This window comes from Schistocerca piceifrons, chromosome 1 (genome assembly GCF_021461385.2).
Source record: "Schistocerca piceifrons isolate TAMUIC-IGC-003096 chromosome 1, iqSchPice1.1, whole genome shotgun sequence".
NCBI lineage: Eukaryota > Metazoa > Arthropoda > Insecta > Orthoptera > Acrididae > Schistocerca > Schistocerca piceifrons.
This window is the reverse complement of record NC_060138.1, coordinates 514,597,336-514,621,698: the sequence shown is the minus strand read 5'-3', so window position 1 is coordinate 514,621,698 and position 24,363 is coordinate 514,597,336. Positions and strand designations below refer to the sequence as shown.

Below are 24,363 nucleotides of genomic sequence, written 5' to 3'. Positions count from 1 at the left end.
GTTTTGTATCACGCTCACCTGGCGTAGAATTCATGTTGCCTAGGTGAGGAGATGTGGAGGCAGGTTGGCACCGGCGAACAGCTGGTGCCAGTGGCATCAGATGTATGTTGGTTTCTGCATCTGTGTCCTCTTGATGAGTGTGAGAGCTGAATACTTCCCACACTGGATCTTCTTGGTTGGAGCATTCTGTGTGCACTTCTTCTTAGGCAAATATGTCGAAATCTTCTTTGCTGTTTTTATTATTGTGAATTTTTCATTTATTCACCGTTTTTCCATTTACATTTTGCTCCATTGGATACTTGAATATATTCCAATTTCTCAGAGTATTTCCATTGTCTTATTATGTTTGGTTGCTATGGCAACACATAACAGCTTCTTTTCTCATTTTTGACTTAAAATTTCTGTTTTCTTGGTCCTTTCACACCAGTCGCCATGTTCTAACATTTATGACTTAAAGTGTGAGTGTGAACTTGGGTTATTTCGGTTTATTCCCCCAAACTACCTTCCCCTTCTTTACGAGGTGACTTACTTGAAATTTGGAGCTACTCTTCTTTACTGGATAGCTGGCTGCTGGAAACCCTTGTGACTTGTTCTCCGTGAATAATGCTAGGTACAGGAATTTATAGACCCTTTTATTTATGAAATAAGTAGACATACAAACTTTGCTTTTCGTCAACTAACGATGTATTTGACTTACATACAAACTTTGCTTTTTGTCAACTAACGATGTATTTGACTTTCGTATACAATAAAACCTCACTTTCTACATAAACATATAACTTCCAGTAAGTCCTTCATACAGTCGAATGTCAGAAACAGATTGAATTGCAGTTAAAAGAAAATTGGCTTTGATACCATAACTTTTCTTAACATGAATCAGAAAATAAGTCTTGCCTATTGCAAGGTTACGTCAAGAGTTTTCAAGAGTTATTTTTCAACTGTCTTTATTTTAATAACAATAGTCAATGACCCAATGAGCACAGAGCTGCATGTAAACTCCATGGTTCTTCCTTACACACTCACTTAAAACATCTGTGGATTGCCCGACAGGTAGTTGTCGGTGCTGTTCTTCCACCGCATCTACTTTTTTCCCATGACTGATTTTAAACCTGCAAACACAAACGTGTGATGTGCAGTAGATAGGATTCTACCGTCCCACACTCATATCCAGAATAATGTGTGTTCAAGATGGTAGAAGGCTGAGTAGTTCCAGAATTTACACAGCTTCATGTTCTTAGGGTGGAGTATCTGTTTCACAGAGCCCTTTAAATTACAGTGAGTGCCACAAGATCAGACCTCTTTTTGTGAACTAAATGCAAACCACTGTGGTGCCATGCATGTGACCATTAAAGACTGAAATAAGCAACATGTTAGATTAGCCTCACGTAGAGTTCCTCAGGTTCATTTTTGTATTTGTATTTGCGTTAGTCACTGCACAAGATTAGTTTTACCCTTGGTACCTCATGTTTGTTTATTTGTATATTGTATTTGATTTGATCACTGGTTGGGTTGGATACACTTACGGTACCTCCAAGTTCCTTGATTCATATTTGCATATTTCCTTGATCACTGTGTTATATTAGCCTCGTTTACAATACTTCAAGAATGTTAATGACATTTGTCATGTTGTCTTAAAAAACTGTGTAAACTGATTCCCCACAAACTAACGATGGGCACACCTCATGTGTTCTCATAATGCCTTCATGAGTGATGGTGATTATCGGAGCTTTTGTTCATAGACATTTTTGTGACAACTTTCCTTTATAAATGCATTCCGCAGTTAATTGTGCCTCTAAACATTCTGATTAAATGAGTTGGTTAGTCCTTTGATGTCTTTTCTTAGATTGTGCCATGCTTTACCCATCTGTTTTATCCTGCTTGCCTAGCAAACCTGAGGATTACCACATAATACACTGCGTACAGCTTTGGGGCAACTCCATTGGGGCCAAAATAATTTTTATGTGACAGAAAAAGGCAATCAGATGTGTAATAGGTGCTTTCAAAACAATGTTTCCCATAGGCCACTTTACAAGAAGCTGGGTCTCTTTGACAGATTCTTGTTTTTTGTACATAGTTCCCCAGTCTGCACACAAAAGAAAACCAAGAGAGCTGCAAATTAAGACAATCATTGATTATCATAATACATGCCACAATGAAATTACTGACCAGCTTTTTACTAGAGTAAACAAGATGCATAATAGTTATATATACCTCGGAGTCAGATATGCACTGCCACACTACCTCATCAGAAACCTTGAAAAATTTTAAAGAAGGCTTTTAAGCCATAGAGGAATACTTTGATTGTGTAACAGAAGATCTTAATTTTTAACTTATACTCATTGTACATTTGTATGTAAATCTGCATGATATAACTGTTGTCTTTGTTACTGTCTTATATTATTATATGTATTATTTAATTTGTATAAACCATTAACATCAATAGCATGCAAAATGCTTCAAGAAGAAATAAATAAGCAGAAAAAGAGAAAAAGTGCAGTAGTATCACTCAATGAAAATTGTAAACCAGTTCACTTAGCATATTCTTACACCCACAGATGCTGTAAATTCAAGCCATTTTATATGTAATTTCTGGCCTTAACAAACAATAATTATTCCATAAAAAATAAATCATTATGATCTTCATGAAGTTGCCAGTTGTTGTGTCCCTCCAAAATTAAATCAGAAAAAATTGACCTTGACAACATAATCTGTTGTAGACAGCGTCTTGCAGCTGAATTAAACATCAAAAAGGAAACATTTCCTCTCATCAGACATGGAAGCACTGTTCCCACTGCAGTATTACATGCAATAATACCCCTGTCTAATGGCCACTGGCAGGGTCATACTGCCCTTCACTGACCCATATATGAATTGCTTCTCAAGCCAATAGATTATTCATCATGTCACGTATTCAGATAGCAAATGCAACATTTTGCAAATTCAGTTTGCTATTTGATCTCAAAGAGAATTTTTGCCTTTTGAGATTAGCAGTAATGTGGGAGACCCCCTACTTACCATTTTACAGGTATTCACAGAACTGAAATTATGTTTGCGAGTGAGAGAACTTGTCCTTTACACTATTTATGAAACTGCTTCACCTATGCAGTGAGTGCTACCATTGTCTGTAGTCCACTCAGGAGTTCCCTTTACTATGTTATTACCACTATATACAGTCCCATGGTACCACAATTTTAGACCATACTTTTACCTGTTATTTAATTCATTTTCTCTGAACTGCTATTTTCTCATGACAGAAGTGTATACTCTCTGTGCATGTGTGTAATATCAGTAGCTGTTTTTGTTTATACAAATTTTTGTATTGTTCAGCACATTGGTAAAATGTGTTTGCTATTATTTAGAAAGCATAAAGTGAAATTATACATTATTCTTAGAAAGATTTCTTAATTTAAATCAAAATTAGTTTTTTTAGTTACTGTTAACTGCAAGTCTACATTTAAAAAGATAATTTCTGTATGTACTTACTCTGCAGGTTAAATATCCTGGAGGAATCCCAACAACCTTAGAGCAAACGGGACAGCAATGGGATTTTCCTAATGCATGGCCCCCACATCAAGACCTTGTCATCTCTGCCCTTGAAGCTACAAATGACCCAAGAGCACTGAGAATGGCTCGGGAATGGGCTCTCCGCTGGGTTTATAATAACTACCGTGCCTGGGTTGACACAAAAGTAAGTATCTAGATAATAATTTTCCAGAAGTGGGTTACTTTATTGGTGTTTGGACAGGGAAAATGCAGTCTAAAGACTGATTTGTTATAGCTGTCCTTGCTAGTCTATTCTGTGCAAGCCTATTATTCTTTTCTGCATAACTTGTTTCAACCAAGGCACATTTTAATCTGCTTACTTCTGCCAAGCCTTGGCACCCCTTTACAACTTTTATCACATGCACTTCTCTCCATTATCAAACTGACTGTTCCTTGATGCTCCAGGATGTGCCTTATTGATCAGTTGCATCTTTTAGTCAACTTGTGCTATAAATTTTCTTTTTGTCTTGGTTTATTTCACACTTCCTCATTAGTTATCTGATCTACTCTTATGATGTTCAGCATTCTCTTGCAACACCACATTTCAAAATTTTCTATTTTCTTCTTATCTGAACTGTTTATCATCCACATTTCACTTCCATATAAGGATACATTCCAAACAAATACTTTCTGAAAAGACTTCTGAACATTTAACTTTATAATCAGTGTTCACAAAATTTCTCTTTCTCAGAAATATTCTTGCTACTGTCAGTCTACAGTTTATATCTTCAGTACATTGGCTATTGTCATTTATTTTGCTGCCTAAATAACAAAACTCATCAACTATATTTAGCATGTCTTTTCCTAATCTAATTCTCTCAGCGTCACAAAATTTAATTCAACTACATTCCATTACTGTTGCTCTACTTTTGTTGACGTACATCTAATAATCTCTGTTGAAGACACTATCCATTCTCTACAGACCATTCTTCCATGTCCTTTGCCGTCTCTGAGAGAAATACAACCTCAAAGTTTTTGTTTGTTCTTCCTGAACTTTAATTTACTTTGCTCCATGTTCAATGTATAGGTTAAACTTTGGCTCTTGTAACTGATTCTGGTCTCTGTACAAGTTGTAGATAACCATTTGCTTCTTATATTTTATCCCTGCCAGCTATAGAATTTCAAAGAGTATATTCCAGTCAAAATTGTCAAAAGCTTTCTCTGAATCTTCAAATACTGTAAGCATAGGTTTGTCTTTCTTTACTCGGTCTTAGTTGTATGAAGATGAGACATTTGGTCAATATTGTCTTGTGGGTACCTACATTTGTGCAGAACCCAAACTGGTCTTCTCAAGACCAGCCTCTATGTTTTTTCCATTGTTCTGTAAATAATTCATGTCAGCGTCTTGCTACCTGAAACAAATACTAACAAAGAGATAGAGGGGCTGGCCAGTACTTACCTCAGCTCAGTACAGCCGATAGATACACATAAAACAGAACTGAAAATTTACATTCCTAGCTTTTGGAACTTTTGTTCCTTCATCAGGGAGGAGAGAGGGGAAAAAAGTGAAGAAGGGAAAGTGGATTCAGTTACTCACAACCCAGGTTATGAAGCAACAGGGAAAGGTAAACAGGGAGGGTAGCAAGGATGGAGGCATGGTTGTCAGAGGGAAGCCAAAGATATTCTACTGTAAGTACTGTGCCAGCTTCAAACAGATTGTTTAGTAATGTTCGCAACAGTCAGTACCTGCCTTCTTTGGAACTGAAATTATCACGTTCTTCTTGAAGTTGGGAGTATATCATCTACCTCATGTGTTTCGTATACCAGATGGAATAGTTTTGTCATGGTATGTCCTCCCATTGATCTCAATAATTATCAGGGAATGTCATCTACTCCAGTAGCCTTGTTTCAACTTGGATCTTTTAGTGCTCTGTCAGATTCTTCTTGCTATATTGTATCTTCTTCCACTTCCTATTCCCTATATGTAATACTGTCTTCAAGTTCATTCCCCTTGTACAGCCATTCTAATAATTCCTTCCACCTTTCAGCATTGTTTTCTTTGCTTAATATTGACTTGCCATCTGAACTCTTAATAATGATACAGGTGTTTCTCTTTTTTCTAAAGATCTATCTAATTTTCCTATAGGTGGCATCTATCTTTCCAGTAGTCAAATGATTCAAATGCCTCTGAGCATTGAGGGACTTAACTTCTGAGGTCATCAGTCCCCTAGAACTTAGAACTACTTAAACCTAACTAACCTAAGGACATCACACACATCCATGCCCAAGGTAGGATTCGAACCTGCGACTGTAGTGGTCACGCGGTTCCAGACTGTATTGCCTAGAACTGCTCGGCCACCCAGGCCAGCTCTTTCCAGTAGTCATGCATGCTTCTACACCTTTGTATTCACTCTCTATATGTTCCTGTTTTTGCCAGTTTACACTTTCTGTCAGCCTCAGTTATTAGGTGTCTGTGTTTCCTTTTTGTGGAATCCTGCCCACTTGTCTCTTATAGGGTGCCTAGGAAGCTGTTTTCTCGGATAGTTGGACAACATACAAGCAAATCATATTAATGGAGTTTATTTCAGCTATTGAACTGACAATACCTAACTTTATATTTACAATGAGTTGTTGCAAGCAAGTGGCAACATTCAAATAATCAATGTCCTTCACGATACGCAATGTCCATTCAAGTAACTGATATGAATTACATGTCACAGCTCTTCTAGGCTGTCACTGACATCAGTGCACAATTATCCAAAAATCAATTTCTTTGTGGTGGCTTTAGTGAACACTAAATGTTATGGAGACCAGTACCTCAGTACAGCTGTTGAATTGTCCTCCACTGCCTATATCTTGATTTGCTCTTCTGTCATCACATAGACTACTTAGTGGGATGTAGTCAGTGATTTGCATAGCAGTGTCTACTTACTGGACAGGATACATCTAACAGATAATGCCATGTCTGACAGGAAGCTGCTGAAGTAGATGCTTAGTAAGGCTAACTAGATGCTGTACAGCCACCTGGATGTTCGGACATCACTATAGTGTTCAGGAATGAGTAGGTCCTATTATGAACATGGTCTATCATGCTGTTGATTCATGCATTTTGAAGTATTCATGACATCTATGAAGACCACCTTCTCCCTGTTAGACTGAGGAATGCTTCTCTAAAATCTGAGGCATGCAACTCCATACAAGTTCAAATGCTGATCATCTACACAGAACCTCTGTTAGAACCTCACAGTTTCACTTGGGAAGGCTGAAATGCCTCTCATGTACAGTGGTAGTCTCCTGATCAATAAGAGAGAAATTTCTCTTCAGGGCTAAATACATCACAGATGTAAATACGATTGCTAACAGGATTTAATCTTTTACCATTTCAGAGACATCACCAAAAAGCTACACTGCTAACAACAATGAACTTTACAACTGCCCCTTCTACATGTCATGACAACTGGACACATTAAAACGAGATGTACCCACTGAATAAGTTCAAGGCTATAGAAAGGATAAATTGCCTCACCATACAGAAGAGATGTTGAGTCACAGATAGACACAACAAAAAAGACTGCTTAAATATTTACTCATAAGCATTTGGTTGAGAGAAGATCCTGTGTTGCCTGAGGAAGCATGCAGGGAAGTGGTAGGGACGGCATACTACATACATTATCGGAAGGCTGTGCTAGGGGAGGGGAGGGAGGGGGAGAAGAAATAGAGAAAGGGATAGAGTAGAGATGTGTTGGTGGGATACTGGATAGAAGGCATGTACAATGCTGGAGTGGGAGGAGAGAAAGGGGTAGGTAGGTGAAGGACAGGGACTACTGGAGATTGAGGCCAGTGGGGTTATAGGAATGTAGGATATATTGCAGGGAGAGAGATCCCACCTGCAAAATTCAGAACTCATAGGAAGGATCCAGTTGGTACATGTTGAGAAGTACTCATTGAAGTGAAGCATGTTGTGATAGGCAGTATGTTCATTAACTGGGTGGCCCAGCTGTCTCTTGTCCACAATTTTGTAGTGGACAGGCAGCTTTTAGTTCAGTTAGTAAAAACAGTCAGTATTGCAGAATATCTCATTTCTTAAAACAATCATTTTTGCATGTTTAATCAGTGATCTTCAGATTATGAGCACCATTTGACTGAAGCTGGCAACATGGTAAACAGCTGTGTGTGATCACAAAGGTAACTGCAGCAGTCACTGTTGCATCCACAAACAGGTGTTCACTATTCACCAGCTCTAGCAAAATAATGCTCATATTATGAAGATGGCCGATTAAACATACAAAAGCTGGTCATTTTACTAAATGAGATTTTCTGTGATCTTGACTGTTTTTACTAATTGATCATCAAGAACAGATGCTTGTTAGTTTGTCATGCCCATGTAGAAAGCAGCACAGTGGTTGCAGCTTAGCTGGTAATCACAGGACTGTTTTCACAGGTAGTTCTGCCTTTGATGGGATAGGCAATGTCTGTGACTGGAAGGTGGTAGTAGGAGGATGTGCATCTAGGCCTATTGCAGGGATATAAGTTTTGAGGCAAGAGGTGGGGAGCAGGAGTGAAGTATGGATGGATGAGGATATTGCATAGTTTGGGTGGATGGCAGAATATCACACAGTTGGAGGGGTGAGGTGAATAGTAGGGAGGATATTCCTCATTTCAGGGCATAGCAAGAGGTAGTTGAAAACCTTGCGAAGAATATGATTTAGTTTCATGGGTGTTACTGAGTCAAGAGAGGTGTGCTCCTTTGTGGGCAGGTGGTGTGTATGTGTGAGGTGGTAGGTGATTTGAGAGACAAGGCATGAGAGACCTGTTTCCAAACAAGGTCTCAGCATTATCCCGCAGGCAGCACAGAATCTTTCCCCAACCCCCACATTTCTATCCTTCCCCCTTCCTACTCCTTGCCTCCCCCTTGCCCACATCACCCACCCCAGCAGATTAATGGTCATCTCAGAATCAGGCAAAATCAGGCCCCCATGCCTGGAGACAGTGGCCATTTGAGTATGAGTTGCGCTTACATGAATGTGCATGTATTCTGCTTCAGAAGAAAAACTTTGTTTGAAAGCTTATGAGTAAATATTTCAGCAGTCTTCTTCATTCTACCTGTCGGCAACTGGGTACCTCCTTTTTGCGTAGAGTAACAATCTATACTTTCCATAATATTGTTGTCATTCCATCTTGGACCTTCATTACTGAGTAAGTTCAGTGTTTATGATGTGGGAGTACATGCTATCTTGAGGGTTATGGGACACATGAGGTTACTAAATTCCTCATCTCAAGCACTCAGGAAAGAGGGGTATTCAGTTGGTTACCAGTGCATATATAAATTTGGAACCATGAAATTATGAATGTGGCAGCCAAGGGGGGCCTGCATACTGCTTCTTGTTGTACAATGCAAAGGCCTACTACATGTAGTAACTTTGCTGCTGAGAGACAAGACTAAGTGTTACTGGAAGGAGCACTGGCAGAATGTGAATGTCAACAACCTGTGGTTGGTGAAATCTACTACTCAGCCAAAGCGTACTTTTTTCCAGCAAGTAAGGTGAAATGAAGATGTTGTCTCTTACCTCTGAATAAAATGCTGCTCTTTAACATACGGATTTATGCTTCAGTGAGAGCATCACCTAGTGTGTGATACTTGGGGTGATCCCAATGATCAAATGAGAGCAGAACACAGTTTGGATGTGACTTGCTCTCTATTTTAGGTGATGATGACCTTCAGAGTGTATGTAATATGGATAGTAAACTTTTGCTTGTCTACTGAGTTACAACAAAGAGTTGTATAGATACATAACCCTACCATGAAGGTGCTTTCAACCAGCCACCCATACATATTTGAGAGATCTTTAGAATTTACTATGATGTTTTGTGTATGTATCTATTTAGAATGTTATCTAAAATTGTTTACTTTATTAGATTATTTTGCAATGATGTACTCTGCATTGCATATATATTTCTGTAACAATTCATTGACAATTAAGCATTAACGACTATGACATCATGCGCCCAACTAGAATAACAGCAACACATATATTTAGGGCAAATTATAGAACACATACATGGTTGTATACATGGAAGAACCCTGGAGATACTAAAAGGTATCAGATAGATTATATAATGGTAAGACAGAGATTTAGGAACCAGGTTTTAAATTGTAAGACATTTCCAGGGGCAGATGTGGACTCTGACCACAATCTATTGGTTATGACCTGTAGATTAAAACTGAAGAAACTGCAAAAAGGTGGGAATTTAAGGAGATGGGACCTGGATAAACTAAAAGAACCAGAGGTTGTACAGAGATTCAGGGAGAGCATAAGGGAGCAATTGACAGGAATGGGAGAAATAAATACAGTAGAAGAAGAATGGGTAGCTTTGAGGGATGAAGTAGTGAAGGCAGCAGAGGATCAAGTAGGTAAAAAGACGAGGGCTAGTAGAAATCCTTGGGTAACAGAAGAAATACTGAATTTAATTGATGAAAGGAGAAAATATAAAAATGCAGTAAGTGAAACAGGCAAAAAGGAATACAAACGTCTCAAAAATGAGATTGACAGGAAGTGCAAAATGGCTAAGCAGGGATGGCTAGAGGACAAATGTAAGGATGTAGAGGCCTATCTCGCTAGGGGTAAGATAGATACCGCCTACAGGAAAATTAAAGAGACCTTTGGAGATAAGAAAACGACTTGTATGAATATCAAGAGCTCAGATGGAAACCCAGTTCTAAGCAAAGAAGGGAAAGCAGAAAGGTGGAAGGAGTATATAGAGGGTCTATACAAGGGTGATGTACTTGAGGACAATATTATGGAAATGGAAGAGGATGTAGATGAAGATGAAATGGGAGATAAGATACTGCGTGAAGAGTTTGACAGAGCACTGAAAGACCTGAGTCGAAACAAGGCCCCCGGAGTAGACAATATTCCATTGGAACTACTGACGGCCATGGGAGAGCCAGTCCTGACAAAACTCTACCATCTGGTGAGCAAGATGTATGAAACAGGCGAAATACCCTCAGACTTCAAGAAGAATATAATAATTCCAATCCCAAAGAAAGCAGGTGTTGACAGATGTGAAAATTACCGAACTATCAGCTTAATAAGTCACAGCTGCAAAATACTAACACGAATTCTTTACAGACGAATGGAAAAACTAGTAGAAGCCAACCTCGGGGAAGATCAGTTTGGATTCCGTAGAAACACTGGAACACGTGAGGCAATACTGACCTTACGACTTATCTTAGAAGAAAGATTAAGGAAAGGCAAACCTACGTTTCTAGCATTTGTAGACTTAGAGAAAGCTTTTGACAATGTTGACTGGAATACTCTCTTTCAAATTCTAAAGGTGGCAGGGGTAAAATACAGGGAGCGAAAGGCTATTTACAATTTGTACAGAAACCAGATGGCAGTTATAAGAGTCGAGGGACATGAAAGGGAAGCAGTGGTTGGGAAGGGAGTAAGACAGGGTTGTAGCCTCTCCCCGATGTTGTTCAATCTGTATATTGAGCAAGCAGTAAAGGAAACAAAAGAAAAATTAGGAGTAGGTATTAAAATTCATGGAGAGGAAATAAAAACTTTGAGGTTCGCCGATGACATTGTAATTCTGTCAGAGACAGCAAAGGACTTGGAAGAGCAATTGAATGGAATGGACTGTGTCTTGAAAGGAGGATATAAGATGAACATCAACAAAAGCAAAACAAGGATAATGGAATGTAGTCTAATTAAGTCGGGTGATGCTGAGGGAATTAGATTAGGAAATGAGGCACTTAAAGTAGTAAAGGAGTTTTGCTATTTGGGGAGCAAAATAACTGATGATGGTCGAAGTAGAGAGGATATAAAATGTAGGCTGGCAATGGCAAGGAAAGCGTTTCTAAAGAAGATAAATTTGTTAACATCGAGTATAGATTTAAGTGTCAGGAAGTCATTTCTGAAAGTATTCGTATGGAGTGTAGCCATGTATGGAAGTGAAACATGGACGATAAATAGTTTGGACAAGAAGAGAATAGAAGCTCTCGAAATGTGGTGCTACAGAAGAATGCTGAAGATTAGATGGGTAGATCACATAACTAATGAGGAAGTATTGAATAGGATTGGGGAGAAGAGAAGTTTGTGGCACAACTTGACCAGAAGAAGGGATCGGTTGGTAGGACATGTTCTGAGGCATCAAGGGATCACCAATTTAGTATTGGAGGGCAGCGTGGAGGGTAAAAATCGTAGAGGGAGACCAAGAGATGAATACACTAAGCAGATTCAGAAGGATGTAGGTTGCAGTAGGTACTGGGAGATGAAAAAGCTTGCACAGGATAGAGTAGCATGGAGAGCTGCATCAAACCAGTCTCAGGACTGAAGACCACAACAACAACAACATAGAACACAAAATTAATATTTTATAAACAACACATCTAGATCATGATTTATTTACTGTTATTACCAGTTTCAGCTGAGTTAGATCAAATTCAGATATAACTTAACCAGGCATCAGCTTGCATGTAACTTTATGAAACACATTAGCTGATGCTGGCAAAAGTAACATCCTGATTTTAGTGTTCTATCTGAAGAAGGCCAATTCAGCTGAAGCTTGGATCAACAGTTAATAAATTATGATATAAACTGTGTTTTTCTTGAAATAATTAAACAAAATCACTGACTGCTCCTGTGACAAATATTGGCCTTTCTGCGAAATTGATAACTTCTGTCTTTAGAGAGAAAAGTTAGATGTTGCTTGGACTGAACAGCCAGCAGGAAGGTCTATAGTACTCATGGATGAGGACATAAAAACTTCAATAGTAATTCCTCAATATTTAATAATAGATCTATTTCAGTCCCAATAATTATTTTTTATGTTTGAATACTTATGTGAAATAATTTATGCTGATTGATGCAGTTTTCTCATTATTTCCAAGTGATTGTCATAAAAACTTTAGGGTCACTCAATCACTTTTTAGTCAACATGCTTTTTATTTTCATCCTGATTAGATTTCAGATAAAGACATTACAGTTGCAAATAAATGTTTCACTGAAATTTAGAGTCACTTCACAAACGCTCCTATTATGGACATTGCATGTATTGGCCACAGGGTTCAGGTAAACAGATTAAAAGACATAGCTAAAAGTATAGCCTACATTATAACAAAAAAAGATGCATCAATATGCGACTCACTAGCTGAAAACCAGTTATTAAGTGTGAGAAAAATAAATTAACACCATCCAACAATGGTATAAGAGTAACAGATGGCTCCTTCAGATTATGGGCTCACTGTAGACAGTTGATGATTGTGGAAAGATAAAAAAATAAATAGGAAATTAGGTACAACTATTGTTATTCTCTGAAATGGATTAGCCACAGATGTGATACAACTAGTGTGTGTTTCACACTTTAATGTCATAATGAGCAAAGATATAGAAATTTGAAGACAGATGATGCAAATAAAATCTTCGAACTGCAAATATCAGCTATCAAAATAATAATTTATTGATAATGTAAGAAGGACTGACGGTTGTAAGTCACTGATAGAAAATTAAAATATCAGCTTTCTATAGTTTGTACACATATGAAATACCACTTTTTGCTTGGTAATAAAAAAAACAAGTTCAGCACATGCATATGAAGAAAAATATCTCCATGCTACTCAAAAATGTATAAAGTTATGAGTAACTGACAATAACACAGTACAACTTGAAAGAAGTGTGTGCATATGGAAATAAAATTGTACAACAGTTTCCCAACTCGCATTGCTGATTACATTGTGAAAGATATTTAAACAAAAACTGTTCCTTGTGAAGCTTTGTGTCCCATCAATGAATATGTTTCACTTGCAAACAACTAGAAGTAAACAACAACATGTAATAGATTTTAAATATGAACATGCAGTCTATGTATCAGATTGTACTTGTGTATGATGTATCAGATGTGTACTTGTGTACAGTAATGTGTCACAGAAATGTTGGTTTTTGCAAATGTGTGTATGACATTGTGCTTACAAAACTGAAATAGTAAATATGTAGTGATCCATAAATGTATGTCTCCAGCGGCTAAATAAATAAAATATGTAAATTTCTAAAAGCCAGTACCATGGGTAAGGGACCTTTACAAAGATGTAAACATTTCTTTGTCTTCACTGAACATTCACAACCCTGTGCTGTTTCTGGTTTTAATTACGATGCTGTAGCATATTCCTTTAACTCTTTGATTGCTGCTTATGTTTTAAGACACAGTACCAAGGTACTGTGTGCATCGTACTGCACAATGACATGCCTTCCCCACAGTGTTGTGGACATCATAATGGGCACTAACCTGCCTGCCTTTCCCATAGTGCTGTAGATGTGCCTGTTAGTGCTACCTGACTGGTCTGAATGCTGTGGACATACAGTAGCTGTTCAAGTTTCAGGTTGATTTGTTGGAATATTCATTGAATGTTTTCTTTTGGATTCTCCTATAGATGTTACTGACCTCTCCTTATTTTTCTACCTATTCTTCAGTATTCACAATAATGTATTGCTTTCTGTGTCATCCTGTTATACTCAGCCAAGTACATTTCAGTTTTGCTGACAAAACAGCGTTTCACCTGGCTTACATAGAGAAAAAAAATCTTAGAGATAGTAAAGTAAAGGGGAGAAAGAAGTTTGCTGATGTGTGGGTGCAATTCTTTGCCAAAGATAGGATGGAAAAGCACAGCACCAGGAGAAAGTCATGGTGAAGATACGATAACTTCTTTATTACTCCACTATATAACTGGTCCAAATGACTTGTGAACAGGCATGAGGATGAACACAACAAGTATTTAACTAATCCAGCCAATGCATACTTTCATTAAAGTGAACTCTAATCTCCACATAACATTCTGGTGTTGTAGCGGCACCTGACAACCAGCATAGCAGAAGGATGTGGTGTCCCAGCTACATGGCGATGGCGTTGCCCGGAGTTGAAACCTGGACTGACACTGTAGAGCAGGGGCAGGCAGCAGGCATAGTGTTGGCTCCCTGGGCTGTTTGTGGCCCAGCAGTGGCAAAGTTATGGCAAGTGCTCTGACTACTACAGACTGGACATCATATAATTGCCCAGCTGACCAATGATGATGGAATGATCCTGGGGGTTTAAATCCTGCTGGACAGCACTGACTACTGCAGAGGAGCCATGTTTTGCAGTTGTGTCAAAGCATCTGGAGTGGGGCAATGACCAAGGCATGACGTAATTGGCAGTAGCATTTTTGAAAAGGATAGGTGTTATTCACTATATATCGAAGGTGCTAAGTCTCAGATAGGAACAACAAAAAGATTGTCACACAATAAGCTTTCTGCCAACTGCAGTGCATGATGGGAGAGGCAACTGGGTGGGAGCAAGGAAGAGGTTGGGGTGGGGAGGTGGAAGATAGTGGTGTAAGGGTGGGGCATGGTAAAGTGCTGCTGTGGGAGCATGCAGGAACAAGGTGGAGAGAGGGTAGGGCAGCTAGGTACAATTGGGAGAGCAGAGCAGGGAGAGAGAAAGGGGGGAGGGTGGGCGGATAGCACCAGCATTTCCCATTTCCTATGGCTTATCTCATGCTTGCATTAACCTGTGACCTTGCAGTGTTAACCATTAAATATGCTACCTACACAAATGTATTCCCAAAATTTTGTTACTCTACATTAATTATTTTTTGGTGTTGTGACTTTTTCTGTCAGTGTATATCCTAACACACAACTATTTCCCCTTTGAAGAGAGGATATACAAACAAATCTACAGCACAGCCACGGGTGCCCTTCTCTCCCATCCACTTCACTTGATCCTCCTCAAACCAGCATGACACCTTTCTGGACATCGAGCTCCTCCCATCTAATGAGTCCATCCCAACATCTCTCTATATTATACCCACCAACCACCAGTAGTGCCTGAATTTTGACACCAGTCATCCCTTTCCACACCAAAAAATCCTTTCCATACAGCCTGGCCACTCATTGACTGTGTATCTACAGTGATGGGAGCTCTTTTGCTCAGTATGTTGAAGGTACTATTTCTCAGACCTAGTGCACAAACACATACTGCATCTGTCAGTCCTGTCTCCTGACACCTTGTCCCAACATGCTCCACCAGGTAGCACAGATTCCTCTTCCCCCACCACACACTGCTATTCTCGTCCTTCCCTGACCTACTGTTGATACTGTTCAAAGTGTTTCTTTAACTTCTCATGGTTGGGATTCACAGTCATATAATATTTCTTAAAAGACATCATAGTCGCCATTGAGTGTATAAAATATTTATTGTTACTATTGCAATTTCGGCCTTATGGCCATTTTCAAGTAACATTGCAAAGTTACATTCTATCACAATATAAAACTATCTGACATGAGTACATGTCGTCGTCAAAATGCAGCCTTTGCAATAGTAACAATAAATATTTTATACAGTCAACGGCTGCTATGATGTCTTTTAAGAAACACTTTGTTTCTGTTCTGTTCTGATTGGAGTGGCCAGGGATAGTAATTTGTTTGCACACTCGCGCGTGTGTGTGTGTGTGTGTGTTTGTGTGTGTGTGTGTGTGTGTGTGTGTGTGTGGACGTGCACACGTGCTTGCTTGTGTGAACATGCATGTTTTTCTTTTCTGAAGAAGGCTTTGGCCAAAAGGTTACATTAACTGTCTTTTTTTCATGCTGTAACTCGACCTGTCTTCCTTGGTCATCACATTTTCCAGATCAGATCTCATAATTTTCATCACTTAGCCATGAGTTTTAACTCCTACACTATGCCTGTGTTTAATTACTGATACATGTTTTATTCCTATTGTCCTTTCTCACCATAAAAAATTTAATCTGTACATTTCCTATTTACAATAAAAACCTTATGCCCATTCTGGCTCATCCAAAGCAGTTGTGCACAAACATGAGAACAAATACAAGCCATTAATTAGTCGAGCCAAATCATACAGTCATTCAAGAGTGTTTCCATTTTCGCATAACATTCTGGCGTTGTAGCAGCAGGCAACGTAGCACAGCTTGCATTGGAAAAGTGCTCTCTGTAGACAGTGTGCTGAACTCCAATCTCTGGTCTGCCAGAGTTGTGCTGGCAGTGGTGGGCAAGCACCGCTCATGGCCTTCTGCAGGGGATGAGACTGACTAGTTCCACTGTTGTTGTAGAGGCTAGCACAGCTTTGGCTGCTAGGGCTGGGCAGACAGGCAGAGGTACCTCATTTGCAGTGTGGTGGCAGCTAAGTTACAGTGTCAACTGTGGCTGACACAGATTGTGTGTCAAATATGTAACTGCCCTGCTGGTTAAATGATGAACTGGTATGGGCTGGGGGGGGGGGGGGGGGCTGGGGGTGAGTCAGGGGGGTTTAATCGTGCTGATTGGTGCTGACTATTGTAAAAGAGTCATGTTTCCGAGTCGAAGCTACTGTGGCTACTTGTCCTTGCCTGTCAACTCATGGAAGTGTCAGTTGCAGAAGTGGTGCCTCTGCTGACTTTGCTGTGTTAGGCAGGGGTGTTGGCTGGAGACCTGTGCCTTGATTTTGTTGGGACGGTGCACTGTTCATTCTAAGTCATGTTTACAACTTTACCCTTTACCATGTCTGCCGAATTTTTAATTTTTCCTCATGGAATTTCTTACATCCTTTGGTGTGACCTTTACAAACTTTTCTCATAATGTTGGGATGAGGTACCACTGTAGCATCATTAAGAGCCCAAGGGCTGAACCATTTACTCCAGTAATCTACACTTGGTGCAATTTACCTGGGCATACGCTGAGTCACATCCCATAGGATGATGGGTTTGCCATAAAAGAGAGCATTACAGCAGCCACCACAGGGAGTGTGTCTGGCTGAGGTGTAGAAAATCTTGGGTACTCTGAAAACTTCAATAATTTTGTGAGGATAAGCCAGAAGAGACATGAGATTTTTTGGTGTAAACAGGAATTATGTAATACAAATGTTTTATGATGACTAAGAAGGATATGAGTAACATAATATTAGTAATTTCAGGTACGTGTAATTTAGGATTTAAGGTCATAGCTAAGCCAGGAATACTAGTGATATTGTTTGGTTAGGTTTTACTGTCTTCACATCATGTGGCATTGTCTCAAAACCGCCAAAGTGCTGAGATCCCACAAGGATGAGAGATGTGTCATTGGCCATGATATTTTCACTTAAACTTACCCAGTTTCCTTGAGAAGCAGTGTTCATGATAGCAGTAAATCCACCAGCAATAGCTGACCATACAGAAGAATTGACATTGTGGGAAAGTCTATCAGGTATGTGGAGGTAAAGGAATTAGAGGGATGTTTTTTAATTATATGACATTGGTGGGGCTGATATTGTGCCTGTAGTCAGGGGAAAATTAAGGGGAAGAAACAGATACTTTACATGACAGCTGGGACTGATATAGCATCTGTAGTTAGGAAATTATAGGATTAATGTACAGCACAGGTGAGGCCTGTAGCTGGGAGAATGTTAGGATTATTGTATAGCATAGGCGGGGCTGATACAGCACCTGTAGCTAAGGAATTATAGGATTATTGTACAGCACAGATGGGGCTGATATAGAACCTATCTCAATGGTATTGGAGAGCTCTTGAAGCAGGGCCACTGGATAAATCTTTCAGAGCGAGAGGAATTATTCAGGAATGAATAAAGAGTGAGAAGAGTAATAGTTAATGTGAGTTAGATTCACTAGTCACTATATCTTGAAGCCGCAATCAAACAAAGTTAACATGGATCTTCTACTGCTGTAAATAAACTTTTCTGTATTGCTAAGGTATGAGAACATGGAGCAATAAGGCATGAGAATATGGAGAAAAAAGACAGTGTGCAAACCACAGAGTTCATGGAGACCAGTATTGTCAAATGATAGGGTAACAAACGATAGGGTAATGCACAAACAGCTCTGTTTGCAGATGTCCATTCTGTTCCACCTAGGTTAAGGTAGAATGTAACAACAGTGTGTGTTCCCTCATTGACAGTTAATAACAGTAAGCTGTAAGATATTAATGTAAACTTGCAGATAGTTATCGCTGCTTGGTAGGTCATGCAAATACATATATGGTGCAATTAAGCAAAGTTACTGAGGTACCCATGTCTAACTGAAAGTTCATACAACAGCCAACAATTTGTATTGAGACAAATAGTTTGTTAGAACATTGTTGCGCAGCACTAGGGTGAGAAAGAGGCAAAACTTTAATCTTATTTTTGTCAGAACCTGTTGTAAATTTAGAGAACACAGCATTCACTGAATATACACAAATCTGTATGTATCTGGGAGGGGGCAAAATTGGCGTTTTTGTGCCATTGCAAACAAACTGCTTGTATATGACCTTTTCTTAAATGTGTAACATGTTGCGTTACATGTGGCCAATCCTGTCTTTTATGGCAAGCAACACATCAAGAGCAAGACTTCACTAAGTTCACAGGCTTGTTTACATGTCTATGTGGCTGTCCACATGGCTGTGTACACGCTTGTTGTTGTGGCTGCTTGGGGACTTGGTTGCAAGGGGACTTGCCCCAACAAACTGGCGTCTGATCAAACTTAACGGTCGCTGTGGCATCAAAATCATATTGCTCTAAGATCTGCAATACTTGAGGAAGTGATGGATCTTAGTACTTCAAGATCTGTTCCCATATTCTACTACCTGGGATATTGAATATTATAGCATCCTTAATCATTAAATCACTGTGAAAGTTGCCACAACTACACTTAAATTTACACTTCCAAGTCACACCTGTTAATTCTGTGTACCACTGAAGATACATCTGTTCCAGCTTTTTCTGCAAGCAAATGATCTGATATCTGGCTACAGCTACTTGGACTTGCAGTTCATAATATTGAGTTAATGCAGCGATTATGTCATCATAGTTGTTCATTGGGAGCTACTGTTGGAAATAGTTTTTATGTTAACCTGAACACTGGGAACCGGACAGTTGAAAGAAAGTATTGCAGCTGCACAGTACTTTGTACTCGAAGAACTTCACAAAGTGCTTGGAACTGTGTCAGGCATTCGAGCCATTCCTCTTTGGTGTCATTAAATTGCAGGAACATAAGTATGCTGGTCAGTGGCACTTGTTGGGCTAGTCGGTCAGTTAGTAGTTGTTGTGTGGCCGATGAGGCTTGTGCAGCCAGAAGTTGTTGTACTGCCATCAGCAAAGCAGAAATTTGTTGGTTCTGAAACTATAAAGGTTGTGTTAGATCTGCAGCTGTGGCATAGGTGGAATACATGCAAGAACACAACAAAAAATTAGAAAACACTCAAATATGATCATCCCTGCAATCTGAAACACAAGAGATGCAAGCAAAATCTGCACAGAATTATTTTTACTCATTGCCAGTTTTTTTGCGTCATCTCATTGTCACTGTAGGCTAGTACCATTGGAAGCAAGGAGAGGATGTTGTTTGGTGGCCAGTATCCTCTTTCTATAACAACTGCACACATGTATTAATAGGGTTCTTTAGTAACATAAACAGAGATCTACTTAACTTAAGCACCCGTGTGTTGTGGTACAAACTCTTCCATAATACTCCATGTTAGCCTCATTGCTGGTGAAGTGCACTATGTACACTACTCTGGCCACTATGAAATGCCTGAGACTAAGATTCTTTTGTGACTGCAAGTGACTGGGCTGTGACCTGGTGACTCACTGGATGATGGACTGGGCAGTGACAGACTGGGGCCTCCGATCCGTGATGGTGATCTAAATACTGGCAGTAGGGAGTACGTTGGTGGCGCATTGCCTCCAAGTCTGTTTTTAGCCTCTATCCTGATCAGCGTGTTGCTTGTGCCTACTATCAATCTTCTCACAGTCTCTTTGCCTCCTGATGTGCTGATGACAGCTTATGTCAGCACAGAAATCTCTTTCTTCAAGTAGCAGTAGGTATGACAAAGTATGTAGGTATGTCTACAAGATGATCATGGATGAGCACCATGTGTTTGTTTTGTAGACACCTGTTTATTACGAGTTGAGTATTCTGCCTACTGCTTCACATATATTTATTTCCTCATGAAGTTTGCTGTAAATAATCCACTTAAGTTCAAAAGAAATATTGATTTATATAATTATAATACCTGAAGAAAAAATGACATTCATTATTTCAAATTACTGTTATCAGTAGCACAAAAAGGGGTGTACAAATGCTGCTACAAAAACTTTTGATCCCTTACCCAGTGATGTAATTTGTCTGATGGACAGCAAACTAAAATTTAAAAGGGAACACAGAAAATTTCTCCTTCTCTTCTATAGAAGAATTTTTATTAGGATAATGTGTAAAAAATGGTGGATAGGAATTAACAACACAGATCTGTATGTCTTTTTTTCTTGGTGTAACAAGCCACTCTGTTCATTCTGAAACATGTGTAGTTGATAGTTCTTGAGAATCAGAAAAATTGAAAGAGATGTGGAACTCTTGGGAAAGAGGATGTTTTATTGAGAAAAAGTTGTTTTCATCAATTTATGAATGCATTATATGATTGATTTCTACATACAAGTACTGCACAGGAATGGTTATTTTTTGTGGTATGTCTAATACAAATTCTGATGATATTTATAGTCAACAAAATCAGTTAATTTTATTCATGCACTATGATTAATATGGAACAATCAATGAATTCTCATTTTCCAGAGCAGTAAGACATGGGATTGCACAAACTTTATTGTCTTGTCGATATTTGCTTTCATCTAACACAGGTGAAGACAATTATCGGTCCAGGTATATATCTGTTTTCTAAAGGTATTTCTGCAGATGTCCTAGGCATAAGAGAAAACCAGTTTTGAATTCACAGGAATTCAACAAATGCACCTAGATGCACACAAATTAGTATCACACTACTGCATGCCCCTGTATTTATGCTCTAGAAACAGTGTTTTGCAAAGAGAAAAGAGTAACTTTGATCTGTTTGAAACATATAGAGAACTCCACAACTATCTCACGTGAACATAGGCAAACATTTATCTAGTGAGCCAAAGACTGAGCAGAAGTCAAGCAGGGATGAGAAATATGGGCAGTCTTCACTTTAACAAACTGCTGCTATTGTTTACAAGCAAAAGCAATACCTTCAGGAAGGAAGTAAAGGAAATACTAACGCAGCATACTTTTCAGTATGCTGACAAGTATCTGAAGGTAAACTTGTATTAATAATATGATCTCTTTCTATCACACACTTAGTTTCAGTCTTAAGGAAACTTTGTCCCAAATATTCTATGTATACAGTGATCTTCAGTACATTACACTGAACGCCCAGAACATTGTGACCACCAGCCTACTATCAATATAAACCCTTCCAGGTGGTAGCAACATCACATGGCAAGGAATGACTGCTAGTCAGACACGTGCATGTAGTATCAATGAGTGTGCTGTCCATGTGTAAAATGAGGAAGGGGTGCGATTTATCTGAGTTTGACCGAGGGCAGATTGTGATGCTCTGGAGGCTCGGCATGAGCATTTTAAAAACAATGCCACTTGTCGGGTGTTCAAGGAGTGCTACAATGAGTGTCACATGGCAAAACCAATGTGAAACCATGTCCAGACATTGTGGGGTGCGTGGCCACTCCTCATTACAGAATTTAGACAATGTAGGCTGGGCAGACTGGTAAAATAGGGCAGGTGGTGAACTGTGATGAACTAACATCAGACTTTAGTGTTGGGCAGAATACAAGTTTGTTGAACACACAATGCACTGAACACTCCTGACAATGGGCAACCACAGTTGACAACATGTATATGTGCTATTGTTAACACCATGATATCGGCAACTGCGACTGAAATGAGGACATAACCATTGGCACTGGACATTGACACAGTGGAAGAATGTTGGATGGTCTGAAGGATCCCGATACCTTCTTCATCATGCCAGTGGGAGGGCGCAAATCCGTCATCTTCCAGGGGAACAGTTCCTTGACACCTGCACTGCGGGACAGAGACAAGCTGGCGGCAGCTTCATTATGCTCTGAGGAACATCCAGTTGGGCATCCATGGGTCCAGCAGAGCTCATGCAAGGCACCATGGTGGCTAAGGAGTATCATACACAGGTTGCAGACAACTTACAACCTTCATGACGATCATGTATCCTGATGACAGTGGCATTTTTCAACAAGATAATGCACCACTTTGCAAGGCCAGAAGTGTGATGGAGTGGTTCACAGAACATAGTGTTGAGTTGCAGTTGGTGTGCTGGTCCCCCACCTTGCGAGATCTGAACACATGTAGGATGTGATTGAACTTAGCATCAGAACTCATGATGGACATACCAGCTATTAGGTAGGTGGTCATAATGTTCTGGCTGATCAGTGTAATTGCTTTTTATATTTTAAGCTTGTTCCAAGCATAATATTGTAATTGTCCTCTACTTTACACTGCTCTTTCACTATGGGTGGCATTTCACTATAAGTGGTATAGAGCAAATAAGGAAATTTTATGTATGTATTCACGTGTATGATAACATGTGAATATTAGCATGTATTGTTTATATTTTTGTATATTAACAGAGCCATCATGTTTTTTGTCATTTCTGTACCTCACAGCTGCTATCATTTTTGGCACAATGTATGTGCAGAATTTTGATGTTTATTTTTTTATTAGCTGTTCAAGGTAAATGGTACTTTATTGTTGCAAATATTACACATTTTTATTGTACTGCTTTATCTTCATGAAAAAAATTACTATGTATTTAACATTTTACCATCACCAGTGCCATATCTTTGCACAGATGCTATATAATATTTATGACATTCAGTAAATAATAATAATGTAGTATGGCACCAATATGACATAAGAAGCTTTGGATTATAAAAGATTTCAGAATATCGTGCAAGGAAAAGGAAATCATACTTAATGGTTAGAACGAACAGAGAAGGGGAGAAGATTTTATATTACAAAAAATGCTGTGGTTTATTAAGGAGGGAGATTAAAATTTAAAAAAAATCCCTATATTGTCTGAACTTGATAATTAAGATAGTAAAATGAAATTTATATGTACAATGGTTAGGAGATAAACTGGGAAATCAGTTAAGGAATGTGATGACTTTGTTGCTCTAGAAAACTGCCAGATAACTGACATATTTAATAATCACTTTGTGGAAGCAGCTTAGAAGATTAGCTTGAATGTTCAAGGAGTAAAGCAGTTGAATGCACACAAGAAACAGTATCAATTCCACATACATTTACTCCTTATGTGCTGTCTGAGAAACTGAGAACGTGATTAACTAGGTCAGAACTAAAACTCTCACATAGTTGATAGAAATCCAGATACATTACCAAAGTCCTGTACGTCACATATAAGCAAAGTACTGAAATACACATTCAATACATTACTGTCATAAGCCATATTTCCAGAAAACCTGGAATAAAAGGTCTGTTTAAAAAATCCTGGAAATTTGTCCTCAAAATTTTTCTATGCGCTTACCTTTTACTTACTGTGCATTGTCTCCTTTGAAATATTCTGCTCCACAATTTATGCAATGCTGCCAATGCCATTTCCACTTCTGGACGCAGTCATGAATTGCATCTTGTTTGATCACATGAATTTTCTTTTATCTCGTCTATTGTTGCAAATCGTCATCCTTCCAATGGGGGTTTCAACTTCAGAAATAATAAAAAAATTCTTCAGGGGCCAGGTATGGAGAGTATGGAGTATGACACAGCACAGTGATATTGTTTTCTGTGCAATAGTCACACACTAACAAGGATAAATGGGTGGGTGTGACATTGTCATGCAAGAGTCATGAATTGCCTCACCACATTTCAAGCCGTTTTCTTCTCACATTCTCTGGCAGGTATTGTAACACATCCTGATAGTACCATTGATTAATAGTTTTTCTCTGTGACATGAATTCATTATGAACTAATCCTTCAAAGTCAAAGGAAACCTGTTGGCATGGCTTTGACGTTTGACCTGACCTGACGAGCTTTTTCTGGTCTTGGAGAACCTTTCCCAAACTAC

At 39.0% G+C, this 24,363-nt stretch overlaps 1 protein-coding gene across 1 annotated transcript in view; it reads left to right on the top strand.

The window, feature by feature from the left end:
- LOC124743829 (trehalase-like) overlaps positions 1 to 24,363 on the top strand; it is a 148,580-nt gene that overhangs the window by 96,362 nt on the left and 27,855 nt on the right. Inside the window, exon 4 of the mRNA XM_047248891.1 lies at positions 3,491 to 3,688. Coding sequence (XP_047104847.1) covers positions 3,491 to 3,688 — 198 coding nt within the window. The remainder of the gene's footprint in view (positions 1 to 3,490; positions 3,689 to 24,363) is intronic.